The 25,277-nt window shown below is 51.3% G+C and overlaps 2 protein-coding genes across 2 annotated transcripts in view; one reads left to right on the forward strand and one right to left on the reverse strand.

Moving 5' to 3' along the window:
• The window catches only part of LOC127686086 (putative testis-specific Y-encoded-like protein 3), a 255,675-nt gene that overhangs the window by 59,689 nt on the left and 170,709 nt on the right, over positions 1-25,277 (reverse strand). The window lies entirely within an intron of this gene.
• On the forward strand, positions 697-23,959 carry Xkr7 (XK related 7). The gene is made up of 3 exons (XM_052183945.1): positions 697-1,363; positions 21,725-21,927; positions 23,004-23,959. The coding sequence occupies exons 1-3, from the start codon at positions 780-782 to the stop codon at positions 23,957-23,959; spliced, it is 1,743 nt and encodes a 580-aa protein (XP_052039905.1). The 5' UTR covers positions 697-779.

Here is a 25,277-nt window from a genome sequence, read left to right on the forward strand (position 1 = left end):
TTCCATCCTTCTGCACCCCAATCCGGACATCCTAGAAAATGTGGCCTCTGTGGTAGTGGGAGTAGCTGCTTGCACTTGCCCTTTCCTCCCCAAGGGGTTCCCTCCCATCCCTTTCCTCTGCCTTCCTAATCGGGCTGGTGGCCAGATGAACGCGGTTCCTGAAAGAAGGGTGAACGAGAGACCGACCGCAACTCAGAACTGCAGCTTCTCAGCTTGAAAAAGACAATGAGAACAGAGATCTCTCAAGATCAAAGGAAGGGCTGAAACAATAAGTGAACACGGGGGCAGCTAGGAAGTGGCTTTGGAAGGAGTGACTGCTAACGGGTTATGTCAGGTGCCCAAGCAGCTGCCCCCACCCGTGTCCTTTTATTCTCAGACCTCGGCCTCCCACCCTCCTGGGACATTGCAAGACCCAAACCACCGGAGGTACCGCAGGAGATCAATGGAAAAGGAGAGGATAGGGCGGGGGCAATCAAAGGGGGAGGCCAGAGGCAGAAAGCATGTGGTTGGGCCCCACGCCTCCGAGGAAGCCAGGCGAGGGTGACCTGGGATGCTCTCCCCTCCCCGGACCCCTCCCTTCCTAGGGGGCGGCCCACATCCAGGCCAGAGCCCGGGCGGGGCGGCGCAGGCAAGGATGAATAATTGAGGTAGAGGGGAGGAGGAAGAGGAGCGGCGGAGGAAGAGCGGGAGGCGGGAGCCGCCCGCGCAGGGTCCTCCCCACTCCGCACCCCACCCGCTCCGCCGCCCGGAAGTCGCTCCCCGCCTCCTGCTCCGCCAACATGGCCGCGAAGTCGGATGGAGCGGCGGCCGTGGCCGGCCCGGGGCCCGAGGGGCCGGCGGGAGCAGATCGGGGCGGGGCGGGAGGGCACGGGGAGGCTGCGGCGGGGATCGCAGGCCCGGGACCGGTGGAGGCGGGTTGCCCGGGACCACGCTACGAGCTGCGGGACTGCTGCTGGGTGCTGTGCGCGCTGCTCGTGTTCTTCTCCGACGGCGCCACCGACCTGTGGCTGGCGGCCTCCTACTACCTGCATGGTCAGAGCACCTACTTCGGCCTCACCTTGCTCTTCGTGCTGCTGCCCTCGCTGGTCGTGCAGCTGCTCAGCTTCCGCTGGTTCGTCTACGACTACTCGGAGCCCGCGGGGACCCCGGGACCCGCCGTCAGCACCAAGGACAGCGACATAGTCGGAGCCGCCATCAGCACCAAGGACAGTGCCATCGCCTTCCGGACCAAAGAAGGTAGCCCGGAGCTGATCCCCCGGCCCGCACCATCCTCGGCCGGCGCCTACCGCCGCCGCTGCTGCCGCCTCTGCGTCTGGCTCCTGCAGACCCTCGTTCACCTCCTGCAACTCGGCCAGGTCTGGAGGTAGGAAAAGAGCAGGTGAAGGAAGCTTGAGTCTGGGAGTGAGATGCTGCCCCAGATGTGCTCGGGCCGCTCTAGCTCGCCCTGGTCCTGTCCTGACCCTCCCCCAACTCCCCCGACCCGCTCCATTGCAGCTCATTTCTTCTCAGTCAGCTCCCCACCTCTGCCAAACTATGTTGGACCCCAGATCCATAGCTTTGACCCGGCTAATGGGGCAAGATGGGGTCAGAGATCTTGAATGATGTGTGAACAAGGAGTAGTCAGGGAGCGTGGGGGACAAGTGTGACTTGGAGCAGGACCACAGGGATCTTTCTAGTCCTGACCCTTCCTCCATGTCCAGGTACCAAGCCTCGACTTAGGAAACCACTCAGAAGTCCTGCCTATCGCTCACAGGCACTCAGTTCAGAATTACAGCCCACCACAAGATCCTGGGAAAGGCAGCTAAATGACTATCCCGCCCAAACTTCCTGGTTTTGTAGAGAAAGGGCCTGAGGTGAACCCAGTTCAGCACTCGTTGGCTTCTACTTCCTAAGGAGCTCCACGGTGCCCTCCCCTCCCCCAAAAGGGACCAAGGATAATTGGAATCCTGACTCTGACACTAGATGGCTATTGGCTGCCCCTGAGTCCTCAGACCGGAAAACAACGCTAGGGCTTCATTCAAACTGTTCACTTCCAGGCTTCATCCTTTGCCAGCAAGTAGGGTGCCTGCTGGGCTGAGTTAATTGGAGAGAGGGGGAATTCTAAACCACAGCTCCTCTCGAATCAGCAGTACTCTAATTCCTCTTGCAGTGACAAAACGTGCTTGCTTACTGTGTGATTGTAGGCACACCTCTTTCTCCTCCAAGTCTGTTTCCTCACCTGTGAAATGAGGGGAGCTTCATCCCGCTGTTTTTAACCTGTTGGGATGAGCAGGCAATAGGAGGTCTGTGTGGGGACTCTGGAGACTGGAACATATTTTGGGAATGTCAGGGATTGCCGTGATTATAACGGAGGCGTGAGAAGCATGGGGAAAGGCACTTTTCAGGCATAGAAGATTGTTATTGACTCTGCTGCATTTGAGTGGACTCTGCCTAGCTCAGAAGTCATTGTTCTGAGCTGAGCGTTGGACACTGGACCCCTGGTGTTTGCCCCAGCTGCTCACTTGCTGTGTCACCCTTGGTATTCTGCTGGCTCGCTCTCTACCTTAGTTTCTCCATCTTCCCCAGCCAAGATGATGAGTGCTCCACTTCTCTTGCCCTGGAGAGGGGGAGAGGAAAACACTATTCGTGCTCTTATTATTATTAGCTGGACACACAAAAATATTCATGTCTACATCCAGGAACTAATCTGCATTTATCATTCTGTGCCCAAGTGGACAGATGGTGAGTTATTTTTAGATTCTGAAATGGTAACTTCCTATTCCGGGTAGCCAAAGCTTCATCCCCCTTTCCTTAGCCTAAAGTGGGCCAGCTGCCCCACAACTCACAGGCTACCCTCCTCCCTATTCAGAGTCCCCATACACTAAGCTAATGGTAATCTTCTTTCTTGAGCGGAAACTGAGTTTCCCTCCAACAGGGAGAAAAACTGCCCATAGATGGGCATGTGGGGTCGGGGGGTGGGGGGTGGCTGGGAACGGCTGAGGGTCCAGTGAACTCCATGGCTCTGAATACAAATAACTCTCTCGGATATTTCCACTGTTCTACACTGGGAGGTGGAGAGTCGTGATGAGATGACTTGGAAGAGAGAACAATCAGTTGAGAGTGGGGGGAGCCTCACCTGGGGAGGCCGCTTGTGCCCATTGCATGGCATTTTTAAAACTTAGAATCTCTCTGGGAAAAAAAAAGAAAGAAAGCAATTAACTGTAATACTATCAGGCCTGTAAAAATCTTAGATTTCAGAGTGTGCCTATTTTTTAATTCTTAGGTCCTAGTTTTTGAATTCTTCCTCTTGATCGCAATTCTTTTAAACATTTTCTTAGGCACTCCAACCCTAATTTACAAGGCTGTTTTAATTACTTTACTGGTTGCCTCTTTTTTCCCCACCTTCATTCTCTCCTGTGTCTTCTCTAATAATCCTATCCTGTGCTTAGTATTATAATTTTCACTTGGCAGATGAGGGAAGGGAGGCGGAGAGAGGGGGCACCCTTGCCCAAGGTCACATAGTGATCAACTGGGAGCTTTGGAACTCAAGATTCTGCATCTTCAAAACCCACATTCAATTTATCCACCTTGCAATTCTGCCACCAAAGTGTTCCCCAAAGCTTGAAGAATTATGAGTCTGAGATTGTGAGATTGCACGCTGATAGAAAGTGCGGCTGCTGTTTTGTGGAGATAAGAACGTGAAGGGAGGGGGAGGCAGCCGAACCGAGTGGGTAACGATGAGGAAACTGTGTACTGTGGGAAAATGCTGGATTTGGGGAGGGTGTCCTTTCAGACTACTCACATTTTCATCTTGGTTTGAAAGTGACCTTGGACCAGGCTCTTTCCGTTTCTCAGCCTCAGTTTCCCTGTGTGTGAAACACATGATTAGATATGGTGATCCTAAGAGGTGCTATCTCGTTCTCAAGATCCATGATGATGTGGTACAGTTCTAAGTGACCACCTGCTGCCCAGAACAGCTTAAGGTCGTCAAGGTCAATTTGGGGTCCTCCCCCAAAACCCTTCTATGTCTAGGTTGTAGTGCTGCATCCTCTGCCTCCTAATACGCCTGCCCTTTGGACAGGTTCTGAAAGGAGTTGCCACCTGTAGGGTATTTTGTCCCATGCATGAGGCTGGGGTCTATAGAGAGCAATTACTGCCAGCTTGACTGTTCAGGAAATTCAGACTCTGCAGTCAATTAGGAGAGGTCTCATAGAAATGGCTTTGGGGAATGAGGCACGCACACCAGGCCACATTAGCCAGGCTACAGTTCTGACTCTGGGTCTGCTATCACTGAATACTGTGAACCCTTGTCCCCCAAGCTTTGGATTCTTAAGCTGCCTGGGGCCTAGATAAATAGGAGCATTCAGAAGACGTAGAGAGAAGCCATGTAGTCTGGCATGCTGAGAAATTAAGTGGTGTTGGCACAACATGTTGGCTTACCACATGAGGTGTTCCAGAAGATGTTCTGAGAGGTGAGGCTGGGGCAACCACAGAAAACTGAGCCCTCTAGGGTGACACCTGCGAGAACGCTGATTAGTCTCCTCCTGATCCCACACCCTAGTTCTAAATTTCACTCATAAAGATAGTTTCAATTTTCCAGGATTGTACAGTGCCTTCAAAACCCAGGAGAGCTCACATAGACAAGGGTGCATGGGGTGTCAGACAAGGTGGGGGTGTTATGGAATACAAGTGTCCTAAACAAGATAAAGATACCACCTGGTCACTCTGTTGATGCCATGAGAAATCATGGGTCGCACATTGCCAGGTCTTGATTTTTCAAGGGCAATGGAAAAATTGGAAAATCAACTACTAAGTTGTTTTTTGTTTTTTTTTTTTGAGACAGGGTTTCTCTGTGTCATTCTGGCTGTCCTGGAACTCACTCTGTAGACCAGGCTGGCTTCGAACTCAGAAATCCACCTGCCTCTGCCTCCCAAGTGCTGTTATTAAAGGCATCTGCCACCACCGCCCAGCCTGATTTTTAAGAAGTAGTGTTAGTGAGGGCCAATAAAATGGCTCTGTGAGGAAAGGTCCCTGCCACCAAGCCTGCCTGACAATCTGAGTTCACTCTCCAGGACCCACGAGATAGAAGGCGAGACTGACCCCGACAAGTTGTTGTCTGACCTCCGCACACCTGTGCAATGGCACACACTCACGCACACTCAACCACACACTCACACACAACTTAAAAAGGTAGCATCAGCCAAAGGAAACATTGGAGCAGGGTGTCCTTTATAGAAACTCGGAGTCCCTGGGAGAGCAGTAAACACTTCACAAGAGATATAAGGTCCTTTAGTCAGAACATAAAAGGAAGGGGCTCATAGACACCGCACACCTGCCATGTTGTAGCAAGGGCTGTGTTAGAGGTCCCGGGCATCTTGTATTAAAACCTTCCCTCGGTGCTTCATGATACGTTCATTCATCAGACAAGGAAGCAAAACTCAGAGAGGTCAAGGAACTTGATTGAGGTTTCAGGAGGAGGGGAGGGGAGAGGAGGCTCCCACCCAGCTTTGTCTAATCCTCAAACCCAGCCCCAGCCCTGACATGGCATATTTGATGTTTTGGGATCCTAAGAAAATGCCTTGAAGCAGTAGCAGACCGAGTCCCTGGGAGAGCAGCAGACAGACCCTTTGGTGGGGCGTGGATACAGGCCTGTCCTTATCTCCCTCCCACCCCCAGCCCTCTGAGCCTTTAAGCCACCGAGGGCTGTTAAGCCAATTAAAGTCCCAACTCTGCCTCCTCTGACCCTGTGGGCAGCAAAGCAGTAAGCCATGAATCCTGCTCTCCCTAATCTTGAACTCATGGGCCCCAGCTTTGCCCAGATAAGCATGGCTTCCTAAGCCAATTAGTGTGAGGAGACCCGGCATGGGATTCCTCCCCGGCTGTCAGAGTCTGAGCACCCTGAGGTGGGGAGGAGGGGGAGGTGGTGGCAGCGAGCTTCAGGGCCTCCCTCTTACAGCTCACTAAGTCCTGTTGCTGCCTGCGCACGCCAGAGTCCCACACTCCAGAGAACTTCTGCAGGGAGTCAGTGCGGCTGAGAATTCAAGCTCTTGGTCCCAATCTTCTGGGGAGCTCGATCTTTGGCGTAATGTGAAGAGCTTGAACACTTCATTCAGGGTCACCATTCAAATCCTGCACTGCGACTCCATCAAGCCACCCAATCTCCACGCCTCCCAAAGGAGAGAACACAGTTGCACCTGTCTGCTTCTGGGTTTAATGAGGTAACACATACCAAGGACTTAGCAAAGGCTGTTCCCATCACTTAAGTATTCAAAACCCGGTGGCAGGGCAACTGGGATGTCTTGGCAGGTAAAGGACAGTGCCATGAAGCCTGGTATTCTGAGATCAATCCAAGGGACTCATGTGGTAGAAGGAGAGAACCTGTGAGTTTCACATGTGAGTCGTGGCACACATATGCCACCCCATACACAAGTGCACACAAAATAATTTAAATGTAATTAAAAAAAAAAACAAACCTGGTAGCTGCGGTTAGCACCACCATTGCTCTGTGAATAGTAGCCAGTGAGGAGAGTGGGGGCCACAGTGACGTGGTGTTCATGGATTTGATCTGCAGTTGCTCATTCCGCAGATATTTATGGAGCACCTGCTATATACCTGGAACTGTTCTAAGTGCCAAGGATAAAGAAGTGATTAAGATGGCAGCGTGGACGATAGTGGGTCACATGGTAGTAATGCTATGTGAGAAGAAGAAGGAGGGACTGGGTAGAATGGTTCAGTGGGGGAAAGCTGAGTTGACAGGCGTGAGGAGCTGAGCTCTGATACCTGGTACCCATGTGCCTCATGTGCCTGTAACGGAAGTACTGGGGGAGGGATGGAGATGGGAGAGTAGCTGGAACTTGTTGGCTAAAACTCTCACCCCACATTCAGTAAAAGACCACGTCTGAGGGGAATAAGGCAGATCGTGAAACAACAGGATACACGGTTCCCTTCAGCGGCCTCCGTGTGCACACCTGCACATGCGCACAGGTACATATACCACACACACAAAGCTGAAATAGAACAAGGAGCTAGTGAGTTTGCAGAATAGATGACCTGGGGAGGGCAGCCTCACTACAGAGGTGGCATGTGGGTGGTGGCTGGGCTCGTAAGTGAGGGGTATGGGGGTAATGTCCACGACCTTCTCTCTAGAATCAGCAATCCCCTTGCATCTTCCAGTTTCTGTGACTTTGGGCAAAGGTCATAACTTAACCTGTGTCTTGGTCACAACAGCATCTTGTGACTCGGGGTGTCTTGAGCCACACAATATACGTGTCATGTTTGGCACCTTGCCTGGAGCACGGAAGCATCTGATTGTGATTAGCCCTTTCTGTTTTCATATGTATGTGTCACGTCAGTCCTAAGTCACAGTCTTTCCGAACAGTGTCCCTCGAGCCTCCCTCCGTCATTTCAACTCCGGTACCCATGTCTTTTGTGTTGGTTAGGAGTCTGGGATTTTGAATCATCACACCCACATCTGAAACATGTTTACAACCGCTTGGACTTGGCTACAGCCTCTTCACAAATGTTCCTCCCTGTGCTGACTTGGCAGCCTTGATCCAGTGTGGCCTCCCCACCCTCCTCAGGGGAGACCCTCCCCACTCTGTCCATCCCCCCTTCCTTCCTCTGCTGTTGGGGCAGCCACAGTCCACCAGAGCCACTCCTAACAGACAGAGGCGGCACTTAGGTCCTGTCCTCTGATCTATAAAGACCACACAGGCGAGAAACCCTGGGGAGCCAGGGGAAGGGAGGGCTACAAGGAAATGGCTTTGAACCCCAGCAGCTGGGGCAAAGGTCCCTGGGGAGAGGAGGAGGCCTGCCCTGGCCTTTCCGTTTGCCACCCTGTCTTTGTGAAAGTGTTCAGATTCTTAAACCTGGAAATGCTATGGCCCTCCTCTACCGTGTCCCTCCCACCCCACCCCCACCCTGCATCAGAGCATTTGGCTCCACTGCCGCCCAGGGCCTGCCTCCTCCTCCTCCATCTGTATCCTCTCTCAGTCCCCACCAGGGAAGCCACACACACCCTTTGTCCTGGCTGGTTTTGTGTCAACTTAACACAAGCTAGAGTCAGAGGGGAAGGAGCCTCAACTGAGAAAATGCCTCCATAAGATCCAGCTGTAAGGCATTTTCTTAACAATGATCAATGGAGGAAGGCCTGGCCCATTGTGGGTGGTGCCATCCCTGGGCTGTTGGCCAGGGGTTTTATAAAAAAGCAGTCTGAGCAAGCCAGTAGGAACAAGCCAGTGAACAGCACCCTTCCATGGCCTCCGCATCAGCTTCTGCTTCCAGGTCCCTGCCCTGTTTGAGTTCCTGTCCTGACTTCCTTTGTTGATATGGAACATCAATATAGAAGTGTAAGCCGAATAAACCCTTTCCTCCCCAACGTTTTGGTCATGAGGTTTCGTTGCAGCAATAGAAACCCTGACTAAGTCACCTTTGAAGGCCACACTTCCATGTTGCCTCTTTCTGAAAGCTCTCCCTGAACAAACCCAGCACCACCCTCCACATCGCACACCTCACCATCTTCTGCTTATTCAACCAAGCAAAAAAACTATCTTTCTATTTTCCTTAAGTGAAATTTTCTTGGCAGTTTTGTTTTTGGAAGAGTTATGCCTTCCAGCCTCCCAAAATCGGCTCATTGAGAAGAGGCAGGATGAAGAGAGATTTCCACTTGCTAACTAGATTTTAGGTTTGTTGATGTTTTGAGACAGGTTCTAACGGATGGCAACTAAGGTGCCTCTAATTGCCTCAGAGCTAGGGTTACAAGGCGTGTTGCTGCACCCTGATATATGTGGTGCTGGGTATGGACAGAATCTAGGACTTAGGCTCTGGAGGCAAACACTTCATAACTGGGCTTTATCTCCAGTCCACAATTAGCTATGCCTTGCATTGTCTGAAGATTTTCCTTCTGATTTTTAGTTCACTAGGATGTAATTGGTTACATGCATGTGCGTTGTAAAACTCAACTATTTTGATGAGTGCGGTGGCACCTGCCTCTGTAATTCCAACACTTGGGAGACAGGTTCAAGGCCAACCTGGTTTACAGAGAAAGTCAGCTAAGGCTACATAGTGAGACCCTGTCTTAAAAAAAATGGAATATTACTAAAAATTAGAGTTATTATTTATTAAGTTTATTAAGTTATCATGATTACACCATTGCCTCTGTGACAGACAAGATGAAGAACAAGGACCTGCAGAACCAAAACTCCCCTCCCACCACCTACACAGTTTTCAATGAGCCACTTGACTTTCTAAGCCTTGGTTTCGTCTCATCTTTGAGGAAGGCATAGCAGTCCCTGTGTGTAGGTATATTGACCATATGTGCAGGCATATGGAATGAATACACAGAACATGTTTTATACATTATTAAACATTATAGTAGTGCTCCATGTTAGCTAGTATTATTGACCCATTTTACAGATGTGAAGCTGAGTTACAGAAAGGTTCCCAGTTGATAGCAAAGCTAAGGCTGAAAATTACGTGGTCAAGACTCCCGAGTCCATCTGTGTGTATTCTAAACCATTTTGCCTTCTGCTAGTTAAGTGTATGCTTTTGTAAAAAAAATTTTTTTTAATTATATATATACAAATGGGGGGAGGTGTGCATGTGAGTGCAGTTGGCCTCAGAAGCTAGTACAGAGGTCATTTGATCCTGGCTTACAGTACAGACAGTTGAGAGCTGTATGATGCTGGGAACTAGACTCAGATTCTCTGTAAGAGAAGCAAGTGCTCTTAACTGCTGAGCCAGCTCTCTCTCTCTCTCTCTCTCTCTCTCTCTCTCTCTCTGTGTGTGTGTGTGTGTGATATATATATATATATTATATATATATATATATATACATATATATATATTTGTGTGTGTGTGAGTGTGTGCTTGTGCTTTCATATGTGAGTGCAAGAGGGTATACGCTATGAGTATGTATAGAGGTCAAAGGACAACCTTGGGTAGTCAGTCCTAGCCTTATACCTTGAGACAGGATTTCTTGTTGCTTTGCATTTGTGTACACTGAGCTAGCTGGCCCACTGCTTATTGGGGATTCTCCTGTTTTTCTTCCCATCTTACCAAAGGAGTGCTGTGATTTCGGGCACACACACCACTGCAACACACACACACACACACACACACACACAAGCACTTTACACGGGTTCAGGGGATTCAAATGCTAGTCTCCACATTGCACAAGTGCTTTACTCACTGACCCATCCCCCTAGCCTGGTTAAGTGTTTTCTTATAGACTGATCAATCAGGTATTATTTTGAGAACAAGAAGGAAAAAAAAAAAAAGAAAAGTATCTAGATTGTTTTATTTTAATGTAAAATAAAGAAGCTGTGGCTGATGTTCCAGGCTCTTCCTCAGCTGTGCTCTGGGCTCAGCATTCGTTCCTGTCAGCCCATCTGGCTGGTTTCCCCACAGATCACTGCAGCTTGGGCACAGCAGTGAGGTTTGCTAAAACTCCAGCCTCAGCCTCCAGTTGCCAGTGGGTGAGGGTAAGATTCCACATGAAAACCTGTTGAGTCCAGTTCCCCAGAGGAAAAAGGCATAGCCGACTTAGGACATAGAAGTAAAATTCCTTGTGTGGAGTGGGTGCTTAGTAATGTTGACGTGAATTGAAGAGAACCTTTGAAATCCGAGTCCTGGGCAAGTCATTTCCTCTGACTTGAGGGTTTTGGCATGAGATTTCCCAGGGCTTGGGAAAGAAAACAGGAGTGGAACACTCTAGATCCTGGGCAGGTCAGGATCTCATCACATTGGGGCCATGTGACCCTGGGCACAGTTGCTTCATCAGCTAGAGGCTGTCTGTAAGATGGCAGAGAGAAGATGGTTCTGCCCCTGGGTTCCTTTACAGATGTCAGAACTTGTCACAGAGTACATCCTGAGAAAGCACTGAGTGTTGCTACCCTTATGGGCTAATCTATCCTATTGCTTAAGGGAATTGCTTAAGGAAAGGGGAGGGGGATGGAAAGGAGCCTCAGGGGCCCTAATTCTTAGTGACCCTCACCCACTGAGTCCTACCAAGGAAGATGCTTGTTCTATGGCTCCAATGTAGTGTGCACACTGAAGATCTGAAGTTAAAGGGGGATGGGCTCTTTTGCATAAAAGCAAGAAGACCTCACAGCTCTCACAAGGGCACTGACGCCCTCCAGCAGAGGGTGTAGAGGAGGTGGCTAGAGATGCTGTGAGTGGGGACTTTCTTTGGCTTCATTTTAAAGGACACATGAGATGACTGTAACACCCTTATGGTTTAAATTTGCAGCCCTGACTGAGGGTCTTGTAATACCAAGTTTTATGTGGCTGGACTGTCCCTCTGCGGGCTGTAGATCGATGACATTTGGGGAGACCCAGCCTGGGATGTGTTCGTTCCCCATAATTTCATCTCACCTGCTTTCTATGGCTTTTACTCTGTGTATTTGATTTTTAATTTTAGTTCACCTGTTTTTGTGGTGCTGGGATCAAATCCAGTGCCTCACACGGGCCAGGCAAGTGCTCTCCCCCTGAGCTACATCCCTAGTGTCACCTATTCTTTAAAGTGGCATTTTAGTTTCTAGCATGTTAAGTTCCAAACATATACAGGAGCAGAAGGACCAGGCCGATGAACTTCACAGTGTATCATTAATGCCATCGTAGAGTTCAGTGCTGTCTGATGACTCAGTGGACCCAGCAGTGTTCTGGGTCTGCACTGTCTAGTGTGGGAGTCCCAGTCAGCCACAGCTATTGAGCCCTTGGAATGGGAGCAGAGGGATGGATGAACACATTTTTAAGTGAATTTAACTTCTTTAAATTTATTTTTATGTGTATGAGTGTTTTACCTGTAGGTATATATGTCTATCATGTGCGAGTGTGTGCAGGTGTATATGGGTCAGAGGATACTCCCCAGGGTCATTTCTCAGGTGTCTCTGCCTCTTGTTTGAGACAGGAGTCTGTTCATTGGCCTGGAACTTCACCAAGAAAACGAGACTAGCCGGTCAGTGCGCGTCCAGGGACCAGCCTGTCTTAGATTCCCAGTTTGCCATCATCACCGGGCTTGCATGTGTGCTCTACCAAGCCTAGCTTTTTTTTTTTCAGCATATAGGTGTGTTTTGCATGCATGTGTATTTATGCACTATGTGTGTGCCTGGTACCTGTAGAGGTCAGAAGAGAGCATCACATCCCCTGGAACTGGAGTTACTGATGGTCGTGAGTCACCTATAGGTGCTAGGAACCAAAGCCAGGTCCTCTGGAAAAGCAACAAGTGCTCTTACCTGTCAATCCTGAGGTACATATAAACTCATGGGAGCACAGAAGGGTTTTCTTTTAATATCTTGTGATATTTCACTAACTAGTCGCCATCAATTCCAACTTAGGACTTTCCTTTTTGCATTAATATCCAGATTTCTGGCTGGGCTTGACAAAGTTAGAAGGGAAAACAAAATGAAGGTCCTGTCATTTGAATTATATCTTCTCCCGGGGTGGGTGCTTAGGGCTGAAGCGGAAGGCCTCGTTAGCTAGGCCTCTATAGCTCCCCAGAGCCTCCCAAAATCAAATCAGTCCAGCCCTCAGAGCACTGGCATCAGACACTCCAAATCTACTTCTGGAATTTCTGAGACCACAAACAGCCAGATGAGATTCTTTCTGTCTGCATTAGTTTCCAGATACCTTCAAATGTCACCAGGAGATTGGAATCAAGGCCCCTCCCCACTGTCTCTTGACATCCAAGCTCCACCCAGGGGCGGGGGACAGGATTGGGTTTAGGGGAAAGCAAAGGACCTTCGGAACCTTCAGAGCACAGGGCTCTGAGCTTTAGTCTCTCTTGCACACCACCAACCCATAACACAGCTGGCAAAGTTGAGGCCCAGAGAAGGGGGCATGTGAGGAGCCTGGTCCCAGATATGTCGTTTTAGAGCAGCTTTCTGTTTTTCTACTGAGCAACAATGTGGACTCTGGCTGGGAGCTGGTGAGAAAGGATGGGATGAGAGAAAGTCACAGGTTTTTAGCTAAGACCTGAAATCAGTGGCCGGAAGTGTCTGGCCTGGTGCCAGCAAAGAAGAGGGGCTGTGACTCTTCAGGGGCTGTGAAGGAGAAGGGAGACAGCCTGGCTCCCAGCACCACATAAAATGGGAGCCAAACGTGTAAAATCACATTCTTTCTTGACATTTAGGATTCTTTTGGCTGCCAACCCCAGGAAGGGCCTATTTTCTCCTCCCTGCAGGAGTGCTCAGCATTGAGGGGTAAACCAACAGGAGGGGGTGTTGAAGCCATTCTTCCTGGGCTATCCCACAAAACCTACAGGTGGGGCCTGGGTTCCTCTGCCCAGCTTGATCCACTCGCTGGTGAAATGAGGGACATCTCTGTGTCCTGAGACACAGCCCCATTGCTTTCTTGATGTCCCAGTCCCTCCTCCAAATGTCTGCCGACTGTCTCCTTTTTTGATACAAGTCTATCATCTCCTCTGACCTGGCACCTGACCTAGCCTCCACTCCACGTAGTGAGCTCTCCACACTTTTACCTCTAAAACTACTGCTCTCTTTAAAACCTTCCTGCGTCGTGAGATAAAGATCTTTGCTCAGGCTGTCTCCTCTACCCAAATCTCCCTCCTCTCCCCTTTCCACCTGCTTAACTTCTGTACCTACTTCAGGCTCCTCAGCAATCACAACTTCCAGAGACTCCTGACTGTGGAACCTTCTCCACTCCCACTGGGATTCTCCATGCTGTAGCACAAGACCTTGTCTGGACCATGACTGGCACCTACAGAACGTGTTTTTCCCCCACTTACACAATGGTTTACTCAGTGCCCAGGCCTTCACTATTATAAACAGTGCCTACAAATGGGTTGGATCTCTCTTGCCCACCCCTGTGTCTACCATAGTTCTTGGCACATAGTAGGTACTTAGAAGTGTTTGAGAAATAAATATCTAGTGGGGCTAAGAAGACAGTTCAATGACAGAGCACACACACTTAGTATGTACAGGGCGGGGCTCAATCTCTAACACACACACATGCACGCACACATGCATGCACACACACGTACACATGCACACATGAGCACGCGCACATGCACATGCACGCACACACACACACACACACACACACAAACACATCAAATGAACCTTTCTTTTGATGATATTCAGTTTTTCCATCAGAAGATGGACTCCTAGTCACAGAAGTCACAAGGCTGCAGTAAAGATTTTAGCAAAACAGAATATATTGGGTGAATGGCAGTTACTTTCTACAATGCGTGGAGACCCCCTCCCAGCCCCCCAGCCCCCGCCGCTGAAACTGCCCATTGATCTCACCTAACCAGACAGATTTTCTCCAGCCCTCTGTTCTTAAGGGCAGCTTCAGTGGGAAAGCCAGCTTTACCAGAAACTACCAACCTCCTTTAGTTAGCAATTCTGACTTTTTGTTTTGTTTTGAAACAAGAGTCTCCCTATGTAGCAGAGATTAATGTGGAAGTTATTATGTAGCCCAGGCTGGTGTTGGAATCACAGGAATCCTTCTGCCTCAGCTTACCTGTTTTATAGTTTGAGATAGGGTCTCACTCTATATAACCTAAGCTGGCCCCAGACCAGCAATCCTCCTGCTTCAGCTTCCCATGAACAGGCTTACAGGCAAGTATGATCATGTCTAGCTAGAAAGTACCAGGTTTCCTTCCTGACAAAGCCTCTAAGTAGAAAACTCTTTCAAGATGCCTGGCTTGCCTGTCTGGCTGGTACCACATTACCATTTTCTGGTTTCCCAGTTGTGCTGGAAGGTTGGTGCTTAATGTGGGTTGATATCATTATCGGTAAGCCCTGCACACTGTCCAGCCATCCTACAAAGAAGGAAAGGACTTGGAGTGTGGGAGGCCGCTTGCCTCCCCAGCCCCAACCTCAGCCTGCAGATGTCACAGGGCAGGGTCCATCTTGGCAGGGGTCTTCAGCAGGTCTGCAGACTGCTTCCCGGATGGAGCGAGCAGAGTGTGGGGGGAGCCTCTGGGAGCTGTTGTGGTTTTGGCCTGGAGCCCTGAGGGGAGTGGGGAGGGACGAGAACACAGGCTCGAAACTTAGAGACCGACAGATGGAAGAGCTGAGGATGTGAGAGACACAGACAGACAAGGGAAGAACCCAGTCAGGGAGACAGAACCGAGAACCGGGCAGGAGAGGACGGCTGGAAAACGGGCAGTGATGCGACAACAGGCTGAGCAGCAGGCCGGCAGATGGACCAATCAGTGGAGGGCTGGAAGCCCCAGGCAGAGAGACCCACGGGAAGAAGAAAGAAAGCAGACAGGCTGGCCCCAGAGTGCAGATCCTAGTCTCTGAAGGACAGGATGGTATAGCGTAGACGGGTGGGGTGCAGGGCCCCAGTAAGAGGCCCACAGACTGACTGGCCACGGCAAAGGGATAGATGGAGATGACTGATGTTCAAGGGGAGACACCACGAGCAATGATCTGGGGTCTGAGGCCACACTTGCCCGTCTGAATGGAGACTAAACCAACAATAGAAACGTTACCTCAAAGGAGAGAGATGGGGTAAGCCGGGGATGAACTCAGAAGTTTCTCAGGAACAGTGACCCCCTCCCCCAATCTCCACTAAAGCAAATCCCTTGGGCTCTGGACGATGCTGGGTCACAGGAGTGACCTGATAGGGGAAGAAGAGTGAGTTCTGTCTACTTACTGTCCCTGCCGCCCACTCACGGAGGTCACAGGGTCCTGAGGGAGCCATAGATCCAGAGCAGGTGGATTCCAACATTGACTGCCGGCCTCTGTCTTCCTCAGGCCAGTCCGTTTTTGCTCCCAGCCCCACCTGTTAATCTTATTGGCTCCTGGGCTTTCTCTTCTAGAACAGGCTTCCTCTCTTAGCACAGGACTGAGCTGGAGGCTGGCAAGATGGCTGAGAAGGCAAAGACACTACCAGGCCTGACCACTTGATGTTGATCCCCGGGTCTCACATGTGAGAAGGAAAGAGCTGACTGCCACAGGATGTCCCCCACTTCCACACATGGTACACACATGCCCACACACACACACACACACACACCAACCTCCACACATGGTACACACATGCCGACATACACACATAACAACCTCTACACATAGAACACACACACATAACAACCTCTACACATGGCACACATATGCCCCCCTCCCACACACCACCCTCCACACATGGCACACACACACACACACACACACACACAAAACAACCTCCACACATGGCACATACACACACATAACAGCCTCCACACATAGAACACACACACACATAACAACCTCCACATATGGCACACACATGCCACACACATACCAGCCTCCGCACATGGAACACATATGCTGAAACACACACAATAAACAAGAAATGCAAAAATATTTTGTTTGATCTAGAGACAGAAATCAGAAATGACACAACAGGATTCACACCTGCAATCCTAACTCTAAAGCAAGAGCAATCTCATGAATTTGAGGCCATCTGGATTATTTAGCAAATTCCAGGCCAGGTAGAGCATATAGCAAGACCCTGAACACCCTCCCCCACCACCCCCCGCAAAAAAGGTGAAGACTTGGGACCAGAAATTCAATCCCAAGAGATGCCTCCATGCCCCTGTAAAGTGAAGACACAACCTACGGTGGCCTGTAGGTTAACAGCACTGGCTGCTCATCCTGGGCTTCAGGCCATTGACATCTGATAATCATAGAGGAAGCTAGCTAGCTTTAGCCTAAAGAGGCACCAGGGAAGACTTCCTGGAGGAAGAACAACAGAATGGATAAGGAAGGACTGGAGTGCTGGGAGGTGTTCTGGCCTTGTGCAGACTGAGACAGAGAAGCCCAGGGTCTGCTAAGACCAGGAAGGAGACTCGTTTATCAGTTCAATCAACATTTATACCTCCCTTCTACCTGCACAAAAGCAGGGGACACTCTGGTGACAGTTACAAACAAGGACCCTGCCTCGTGGAACACCAGTGACAGAATAGAAAGCAACTGTCTAGGGGCTGAGGATGGACCTCAGCTGGCAGAGTGCCTGCTCAGCATCCACAAAGCCCTGGGATTGATCCTGCTTCATAAACAGGATGCGGCGTCTCACACCCGCAATCCCAGCACTCTGGGAGATGAAGGCTGGAGGACCAGAAGGAAGGCAGAGATGGGATGGACTAGAATGAACCTTGGAGGTAGGAGGTGCCAATGTGGGATGTGTGCCCTCCTCTAAAGATGTGTTAGGGAGCTGACAGAGCCAGGCAGAGCAGGATCTGGGGAAGCACGCGGCGAGTGCTGAAGTCCCGAGTCTGGCAGGGAACTCCTGCTGCAGCTGGGGTATGGAGAACAAGCAGACAGTGGTTGGAGATGAGAGAGAAGATGAGCGGGCCAGATGGTTAGGAGAAGCTTGGGTTTCGTTCCGAGTGTGATAAGAGGCCCCTGTAAGGCTTCCAGAACGTGAGTGACCCATCTGTAGGTCTTTAAGAATTCCCTGCTGGTTGCTGTGTGGAGACTGTAGGGGGCAGGAGCAGATGGAGGAGACCCACTGAGAAGGGAAGGCGGATCTAGTTGTCCTGACAAGAGATGACAGGCGCTTGTACCAGCCGAGAGGTGGTTGGGAGTGATGCTGGATGTGTGTTGGAGGAAAAACAAGTCTGGTTTCCTGGCCTTGAGGTGGGGTGTCCTGTGTGGGTGTGATCAGCCCCATCCATGGTGACACCTGCCTCTTTCAACTTTCAGAAGGAGCAGGGTGTAGAGTGCAGTGGGATTCCTGGAGGAAGAACAGTCGCTCAGTAGCCACAAGGAACCAGAGTCCCCCACCCACCCAAAATATGCTCCTCTCCACTATATCTTTCTACAGTTTGTAAATTACTGTTACCTCTGGATCACTTGAGTACAATGAGAAAAAAAAATAAGGATCAGGAAAGCTGAAACTACCCAAGGCCACAAAGCAGGGTCCAGGGCAGGCCTGGGACACAAACCCACACAGTCAGTATTCGGTCATCTTGCCTTTGGGATCTTCATTCTGGTGACTGTAGTGTGTACAGCGGGCACAGCCCTGATCCATAGGAAGGGAAAGGGAAGCCAGGGAAATAAGGTTGCATGTCCTAGACAGTGCAGTTTTAAGGCCTCCGTGGCTTAACATCTATCAAGCATATCAAAATACAGCCACATCAAACATCACATGTAAATTATATATAACCAAATAAAAGCAAAATTGCAAACGACTAGCTGACATCATGTTCTGTTTTGCAGACATTTAATTAAACATTTATTAATTTGGATTCTGCAGTTTTTCCCCCCATGTTTTAAAGCCAGTTTTCCCTCCACAAGCCTCAAACACTCTCCTAAGCCCATGAACATGTCACAGGCCCCTCCCTGGCAGAGAGTAGTTAGTGTTGGCTGGAAGGAACAACCTCTGATTTGGTCTCATTGCCAAAAAGACAAGAGTGAGGTTGAGCCCAAGAAGACCAGGCCTTTTGTCCCTAGGCTGCAGTGTGGGTTTTGTGCTACTCTACCCCCCCCCCCAGCTCCATGGACCGGCAGCAGACATCTCCTTTTCATGCCCCCCCATCCCTGGCCTGGACGATGTGAGCCCTTTGTCTGCGGTTAGCTGGAAGCTGGCAGAGGACAGAGTAGGAGTGGGCGGGGAGGTAGCAGGAGGCCTGCCAGGTGGTGACGGATGCTGGGGATGCTGGCGCCTCCCTCATCCTAACCTGGGCGGAAACAGATGGTCTTCTAGCTTCAGAGAAACTTCCAGGGTATTGCTCTTCCCCAGCTCCCCAGGCCCCTGCACATTGGACCAGCTGGCCTCTCCTCTCTATTCGAAGTCAGAGCCACAGGGATGAGAAGGGCAGGACAGGAATGAAGATCTGTGTTCTGTGTTCTGTGGCCCCCAGAAGCCCTGGGACCACCTGCCTCCCCCCATAGCCCTCACCGCTGGCCACTTCCAGGTCTGTTCTCCCCCCCACACTATGCACCATTCCCTTAGCTCAACGCTGTCACCGCTAGCCTGGAGGCCCAGCTTCAACCTCTCCATGGCTTTCCTCCAAGCCAGCCCTCAGAGTGGGCTTTTGAATGAATCTCCGAGCTGATCCTATCACCTCCAGTTCTGGGATTCAGATTTCAAATTAAATCTACACTCTCCGGTCCAGTTTCTTTTTTTCAGGGGTGGAACCCAGGTCCTTGTGCATGCTAAACATGCACGCCACTACTAAGTAGGGCCCCAGCCCTGCAGCCCGGAACTGGTTGCAGAATTTGATGAACTTTTGCAATGTGATGAATTACAAAAATTCTGGTCTCCCTGGGCCCCTGTCTCATTGGACGCCTCCTGTCTGGGCCCAGCCCAGCAAACCTCACCCTATTCCCCATGAGCTCTCGTGCCTCTGTACTTCACACCTGCACATTCTCCTGAATGCCCTCTTCTAGTGCTGTCTTCATGTGTGTGTGTGTGTGTGATTTGCTTATTTGCATTTTATCTACATGGGTGTTTTATCTGCAAGTATGTTTGTGCACCATGTGAGTGCAGTACCCAAAAGAAAGCACTTGACCTCCGGGAAATGAAGGCACAGGTAGTTGCCTGCTGCCATGTGGGAGCTGGGGATAGAACCCAGGTCAACTGAAAAGATGCCAGTGCTTATGACCAATGAGCCATCTCTCCGGCTTCCCCCATCACTAGTGTTTTCATTGTATTTTATTTGACTTCCCCTCCCCCCAAGACAAAGTCTCTTTTCATAGCCCAAGCTGGTCTTGAACTTGTGGTCCTCCAGACTCAACCTCCTCTCAAGTGTCCGATTACAGACAATGTGTACTTTAAAACTGAAATCAAGGGGTTGGGGATTTTTAGCTCAGTGGTAGAGTGCTTGTCTAGCAAGCACAAGGCCCTGGGTTCGGTCCTCAGCTCTGGAAAAAAAAAGACAGAATTACAAAACTGAAATCAAAACCAGGCATGGTGATGCCTATAGGAAGGGGGCAGGCAGTGGCAGCAGAAGGATTACGAATTCAAGGTCTGAACTAAGTAAGGTGTTTGAGGTCACATGAAAATCTACCTTAAAAGTAAACAAAACAAAACAAACAGAAAATCAGCATGGCGTCATATACCTGTAAGGCCAGCAGCACTCTGAAGGTAGATGCAAGCGGACTGGGAGTTCAAAGACATCCTTAGCTACTTAGTTCTAGACCAGCCTGGGCTAACACAGGGGAGGGAGAGACTGTTTCTTGCAGGAAACCTTCCCTTGACTGCCCCTCTTCCTCGACAGTTTTTCATCCCGCTCTCATGGAAGGGTGAGATTTTTAGGGACACAAACCTAATACAAAGTTAGATTGAAACTCGCCCGCTATAAGACTGAATGGCGCTGGCCGTGGGAATCCTATGTGAGTGGGGGAGGGGCGGGGGACTCAGAAAAATGTATGACACAGGGAGATGACTTACCACCACTCATCAGAAGACACATAGTCCAGTCCTCCGACCGCTCAGCAGCCAAGCGAACAGACCCTTTCCCCTCCTGGTAGCCGAGTGCCATATTGGGGATGTGTCAGGAGAATTAATTGGGGCCAAGAGGACTTAGAACACTAGCTCTGAGGAGTCAGAGCCACCAAGCCCACCTTTGTCATCTGGAGGCCCTATCGCACCACCGCTCCTTCCATGGGCTGTCAGCACAGCATGTATTAGCTGGTCCCCTGGTTCCAGTGTCCTAGAAACGCCAGCACTTTCCTATCCCTAGTGCTACAGTTTGAAGTTCGGGCAACAGGTCACTGGATCTGTGTTGGATACCTTCCATCTGATTTCTGGGGAAGCTGCTTTTAGAGAATTCCTCTGTGATATGGACTAAGAGCTAACCTTCCATATGCATTGAGGTTTTTGGGGAATGGGGAGAGACAGGCTCTGTGGTCACAGTGGGAATTAGACTCAGTTCCTCACACCACGAGGACACTGCTCTTTACCATCCACCCTCTCTGCTGCTTCAGAATGAGGACGCAACAGAGTGAGTTAGAAGTAGAATTGGGAATTGAACTCGGACCTTACTTAGGTCCTTCCCTTCCTGCTCCAAGGCTCCTGGAGCCATTAAAGTCAGTCAACTTACAATTCTGCGCTCATTCATCTGCAAACACATGGATTGAGCACTGTTTATGTGGTAAGAGCGTAGTGGGCTGTACCTAGCAGGTGATTGTAGTCACTGGCCTGGAGCTCACAGCTCAGGGAGATGTGGGCCTAGTCAGGAAGTTTAACCTGTCATGGTGGTGTAGGCTGTAGCAGAAGCGGGTGGGAGCGGGGCTAGGCTGAGGGAGGCTCCTAACTCCGGGAACATGATCAGTAGAAGTCTGATATTTGAAACAAGAGCAAGATTTAACCAGGTTTGAGAATGGGGTGGGAACAGGGAGGGGTGTTCCAGGTGAAAAGAACAGCAGAGCTGTAAAAGCTGGGTGGTGAGGAGGACCGTTGAATGTTCTGGAATCCTGTGCAAAGCGATGCTGGGTGAGCAGCTTCCCTGAGGCCAGGGGCAGTGAGTGGGTCAGGAAAGCCATGAACAAATCTCTTCAAAGTTTCCAGTAAGGAGTGATGTGGTTGGTTCGTTACTACCTGGAATTGAGTTCTGGTTCCGCTGTGTGGCCTTGGGCAAATGCTATGGTCTCTGGCTCCCAGTTCTACCTGTAAACTGAAGATGAGGCTAGGACGAAACGAAAAGCTAATGGGTGCACTCAGAGCTCTGCAACCAGTGTAGGTCCTGAAGTTGGGGGGACTTGCCCCAGCGCGCGCAGGCGGGAAGCTAGGGTAGGGGAAACACGAAGCCGGCGGAGCCGAGAGCTGAGTGCCACCTTCCCCGCAGGTACCTGCGCGCCCTGTACCTGGGGCTGCAGAGCCGCTGGCGCGGCGAGCGGCTGCGGCGCCACTTCTACTGGCGGATGCTGTTCGAGAGCGCGGACGTGAGCATGCTGCGTCTACTGGAGACCTTCCTGCGCAGCGCGCCGCAGCTCGTGCTGCAGCTCAGCCTGCTGGTCCACCGCGGCCGAGAGCCGGAACTGCTGACTGGTGAGCCCCGCCCACCACCCGCTGGCCCCGGGGGGATACCCTGCGACCCGCTCCCAAGGCAGAACTGCTTGCCCAGAGTTTAGGGAACCACACTGCCCCTCGCCACCCTCTAGGCTCCTCCATACCTCCCCCTCCGCTCTTACTTGTCCCTCCACTCTGACACCACCCCTCAGACACCCTGGATTCTTTCTCTTCCCTATTTCCAGGGCAGACCATATACTGCCTCTGCCCTTCACTCGCTCCAACAAAACTTAGGCCTCCTGAGGGAGCCCTCTACCGGCTATGTCCCAGCCTGCACCCTCTGGGGACCCTTTGCTTTACAGACCTGCTCAATCAGGGTCCCAGAGAATTTATCTACCTATCCCTTCACTGAATGTCCTGGTCACCTCCCTTGTTCTAGGTCCCGTTCACGCCAACACTGCTCCTTCTGAAACACTCCAGTCCAAGGCAGCCAGTGTCATAGGAAAGCCACATCATCTGTCTCTAACACGGCTCATGGTCTTCCCACCCACATGCTCCCTAACCCATGGCCAGTGTCTCAAGTCTCCATCACTAGCTCCCAAGGCCCCTCGGGGGACGCCTTCTGCCCACTCTCTGGCCCAGAACGCAGGGTCCCAAGTGGGATTCCCTCCGTATTTCCACCCAGCTATATCTACCCCTCCATACCCAGTCTGATAGCTTTAATGGTGTCCTGACCTAATGATCCCTTCTTAACCTCCCCTTCTACTCCCAGAGTCCTGGAACCTCATTTCCCACCCTCCACCAAGACCCCCGAATCCTGTCTACACCCCACACTAGAGTCCTAGACTTGATGATACCCGCGAAGATCAAAATCACACCAAATCTATTTCCCCTTATGCTTCCACACCCACAGAAGTATCCAGCCCATCCCCCACCCCGCCCCCATATCCTTGCCCACGAAGAGCCCCCTCCCAACCAGGCTTTCCTCACACCTGATCCACAGACCTTCACACCGGCTCAGAACCCAGGTCCTGACCCAGCACCTCCTCCTCTCCAGACCCCAACCTGGACCCACCCCTAACCCAGCCTACCCCACCCCGACCCTGTCTCTACAGCTCTCTCCATCTCTGCCTCCCTCGTGTCCCTGGCCTGGACACTGGCATCCTACCAGAAGGTGCTGAGAGACTCAAGAGATGACAAGCGGCCTCTGTCCTACAAGGGTGCTGTGGTCCAAGTACTGTGGCACCTGTTCACCATTGCGGCCCGGACCCTGGCCTTCGCTCTCTTTGCCAGTGTCTATAAGCTCTACTTTGGCATTTTCATCGTCGCCCACTGGTGCATCATGACCTTCTGGGTTATCCAGGGGGAGACAGACTTCTGCATGTCCAAGTGGGAGGAGATCATCTACAATATGGTGGTGGGGATCATCTACATCTTTTGCTGGTTCAACGTGAAGGAGGGCCGCAGCCGCCGCCGCGTGACCCTGTACTACTGCATCGTGCTGCTAGAGAACGCCGCGCTCACCGGCTTCTGGTACTCCAGCCGCAACTTTTCCACAGACTTCTACTCACTCATCCTGGTCTGCGTGGTGGCCTCTAGCTTCGCATTGGGCATATTCTTCATGTGTGTCTATTACTGTCTCCTGCACCCCAATGGCCCCATGCTGGGTCCCCAGGCACCTGGATGCATCTTCCCTGAAGCCCCAGGGCCTTGTGGCCCTCCAGCTGATGCCATCACGAGCCCGCCAAGGTCTCTGCCGAGGACTACAGGCACGGAGCGGGATGGGGTCACCATGGGAGGTGAGCGAGCCGGGACCCCTACACCACCTGTCTTCCAGGTGCGTCCCGGTTTGCCTCCCACGCCAGTGGCTCGCCCCTTGCGGACAGAGGGGCCTGTCATTCGGATTGACTTGCCTCGGAAAAAGTACCCGGCATGGGATGCTCATTTTATTGACCGCCGGCTCCGGAAGACCATCCTGGCACTGGAGTACTCTTCACCTGCCACACCCCGGTTGCAGTACCGGAGCATGGGCACCTCCCAGGAGCTGCTGGAGTATGAGACTACAGTATAGACACAGTCTGCCTCCCAAGAGGGAGGGACAGGCTTGGCTGACCCCACATTGACCACAGTGTTGAGTCTGGATTTTTTCAGGGCCACCAGGCTAAGTGGGAGTATGCTTTGGATCCAAGAATGGCCTCACCATTAGGATCCCTTAGGGGAGAGGGCAACCCCTGGAGGCCCTAGGCCTCATTTTAAGCCCTGTGGCCCATCTCTAAGTTCCCCTGGACCAGGGCCCAGGGCATCAACTGGTGCTACCCCTCATGGACTGCCCCAGTCTCCTGGGGATGCCATATAGAGCTTGGCACAGGGGTCCTAACTCTCCCTGGCCTAGATTCATCCCACATCATCCCTGGAGAAGAGAGAAGGCACTGCCGGGGGCCCAAGCACCCCTCAGGGAGTGTGGGGGAAGGGCTGCCACGTGGTGGGAGGGGATCTCTGAGAGAAGGACGGAGAAGGTTGTGGGGAGTATGGGCTGAGTTGGGGGGGGGGGACTCTCTGGACAGGGTTGGCACAGTTCCTGTAGGAAGAGGAGATGGACAGGAGAATTAGAGCAGAGAGAAGGGAACAGGACCTGGGGATCTGACAGCACAGGTGTCAGCAGATGGAGAACCCTGAGGAGTGAGGGTTGGGAGCAATATGAAGGGGTGCAAGTGTGGGGAGGGGTGCTGCTTGGGAGGAGCACTTAGGAGGAGCTCTATTATGGATGAAGTCTAGGCCCCTCAGGTGAAAGGCCACAGGTGCCATTTGTTCTAGATGGGCATATGGGAGATGCCCTCTAGAGGAAGGTCTTAAGCACAGCAGATAAAATGTCCAGGGAGATTCTGTCCAGCTCAACTTATCTGAGGTCCTAGAGCCTCACTCTTTCGCACTGAGAGAGGACCTGTTGGGGAGACATCTAGGTTCTAGAAGAGCTCTTGATAACATGTCCTATGGAGCTGCTGCTCTTTTATAAGGATCAAGGACCTGGAGCCCTGAGGCTCTGATGTGGAAGATTCTAGCTTCTACTGTGGGTGGTGGGGGAGGGGAAGCAGGCGTCATCTGGGATGTTCTAGAATGGGTGCTCTAGGTCTAGGCTGCCAGGGCTTCTGGGAGTTCTAGATCCCCTGCTACACCCCCAGCCCTTGCTTCTCTAAAAGTAAATTGTCCTCAGGACCCTTGAGACATTTCTGCTGCCAAGTGGTTCTCAGCTGGAAAAAAAAATAGCTCTGGGGACACGACATAAATTTTGGCTTTCTGCCACCCTGCAGTGAGGTTCTCTGGGGCAGTATCTGGGAGACTAACTCGTTTTGCCTCAAATCTGCTAAGACCCCAGGCCTGTGACCCATTCC

The sequence above is a fragment of the Apodemus sylvaticus genome, chromosome 5, assembly GCF_947179515.1.
Source record: "Apodemus sylvaticus chromosome 5, mApoSyl1.1, whole genome shotgun sequence".
In the NCBI taxonomy this organism is placed as follows: Eukaryota; Metazoa; Chordata; class Mammalia; order Rodentia; family Muridae; genus Apodemus; species Apodemus sylvaticus.

Bases quoted from the DNA above. Each gene is read 5' to 3' on its own strand.
- Xkr7 (XM_052183945.1), top strand. From the start codon at position 780: ATGGCCGCGAAGTCGGATGGAGCGGCGGCCGTGGCCGGCCCGGGGCCC. The intron at 1,364-21,724 runs GTAGGAAAAGAG...CCTTCCCCGCAG, and splicing joins CAACTCGGCCAGGTCTGGAG to GTACCTGCGCGCCCTGTACC. The intron at 21,928-23,003 runs GTGAGCCCCGCC...CTGTCTCTACAG, and splicing joins AGAGCCGGAACTGCTGACTG to CTCTCTCCATCTCTGCCTCC.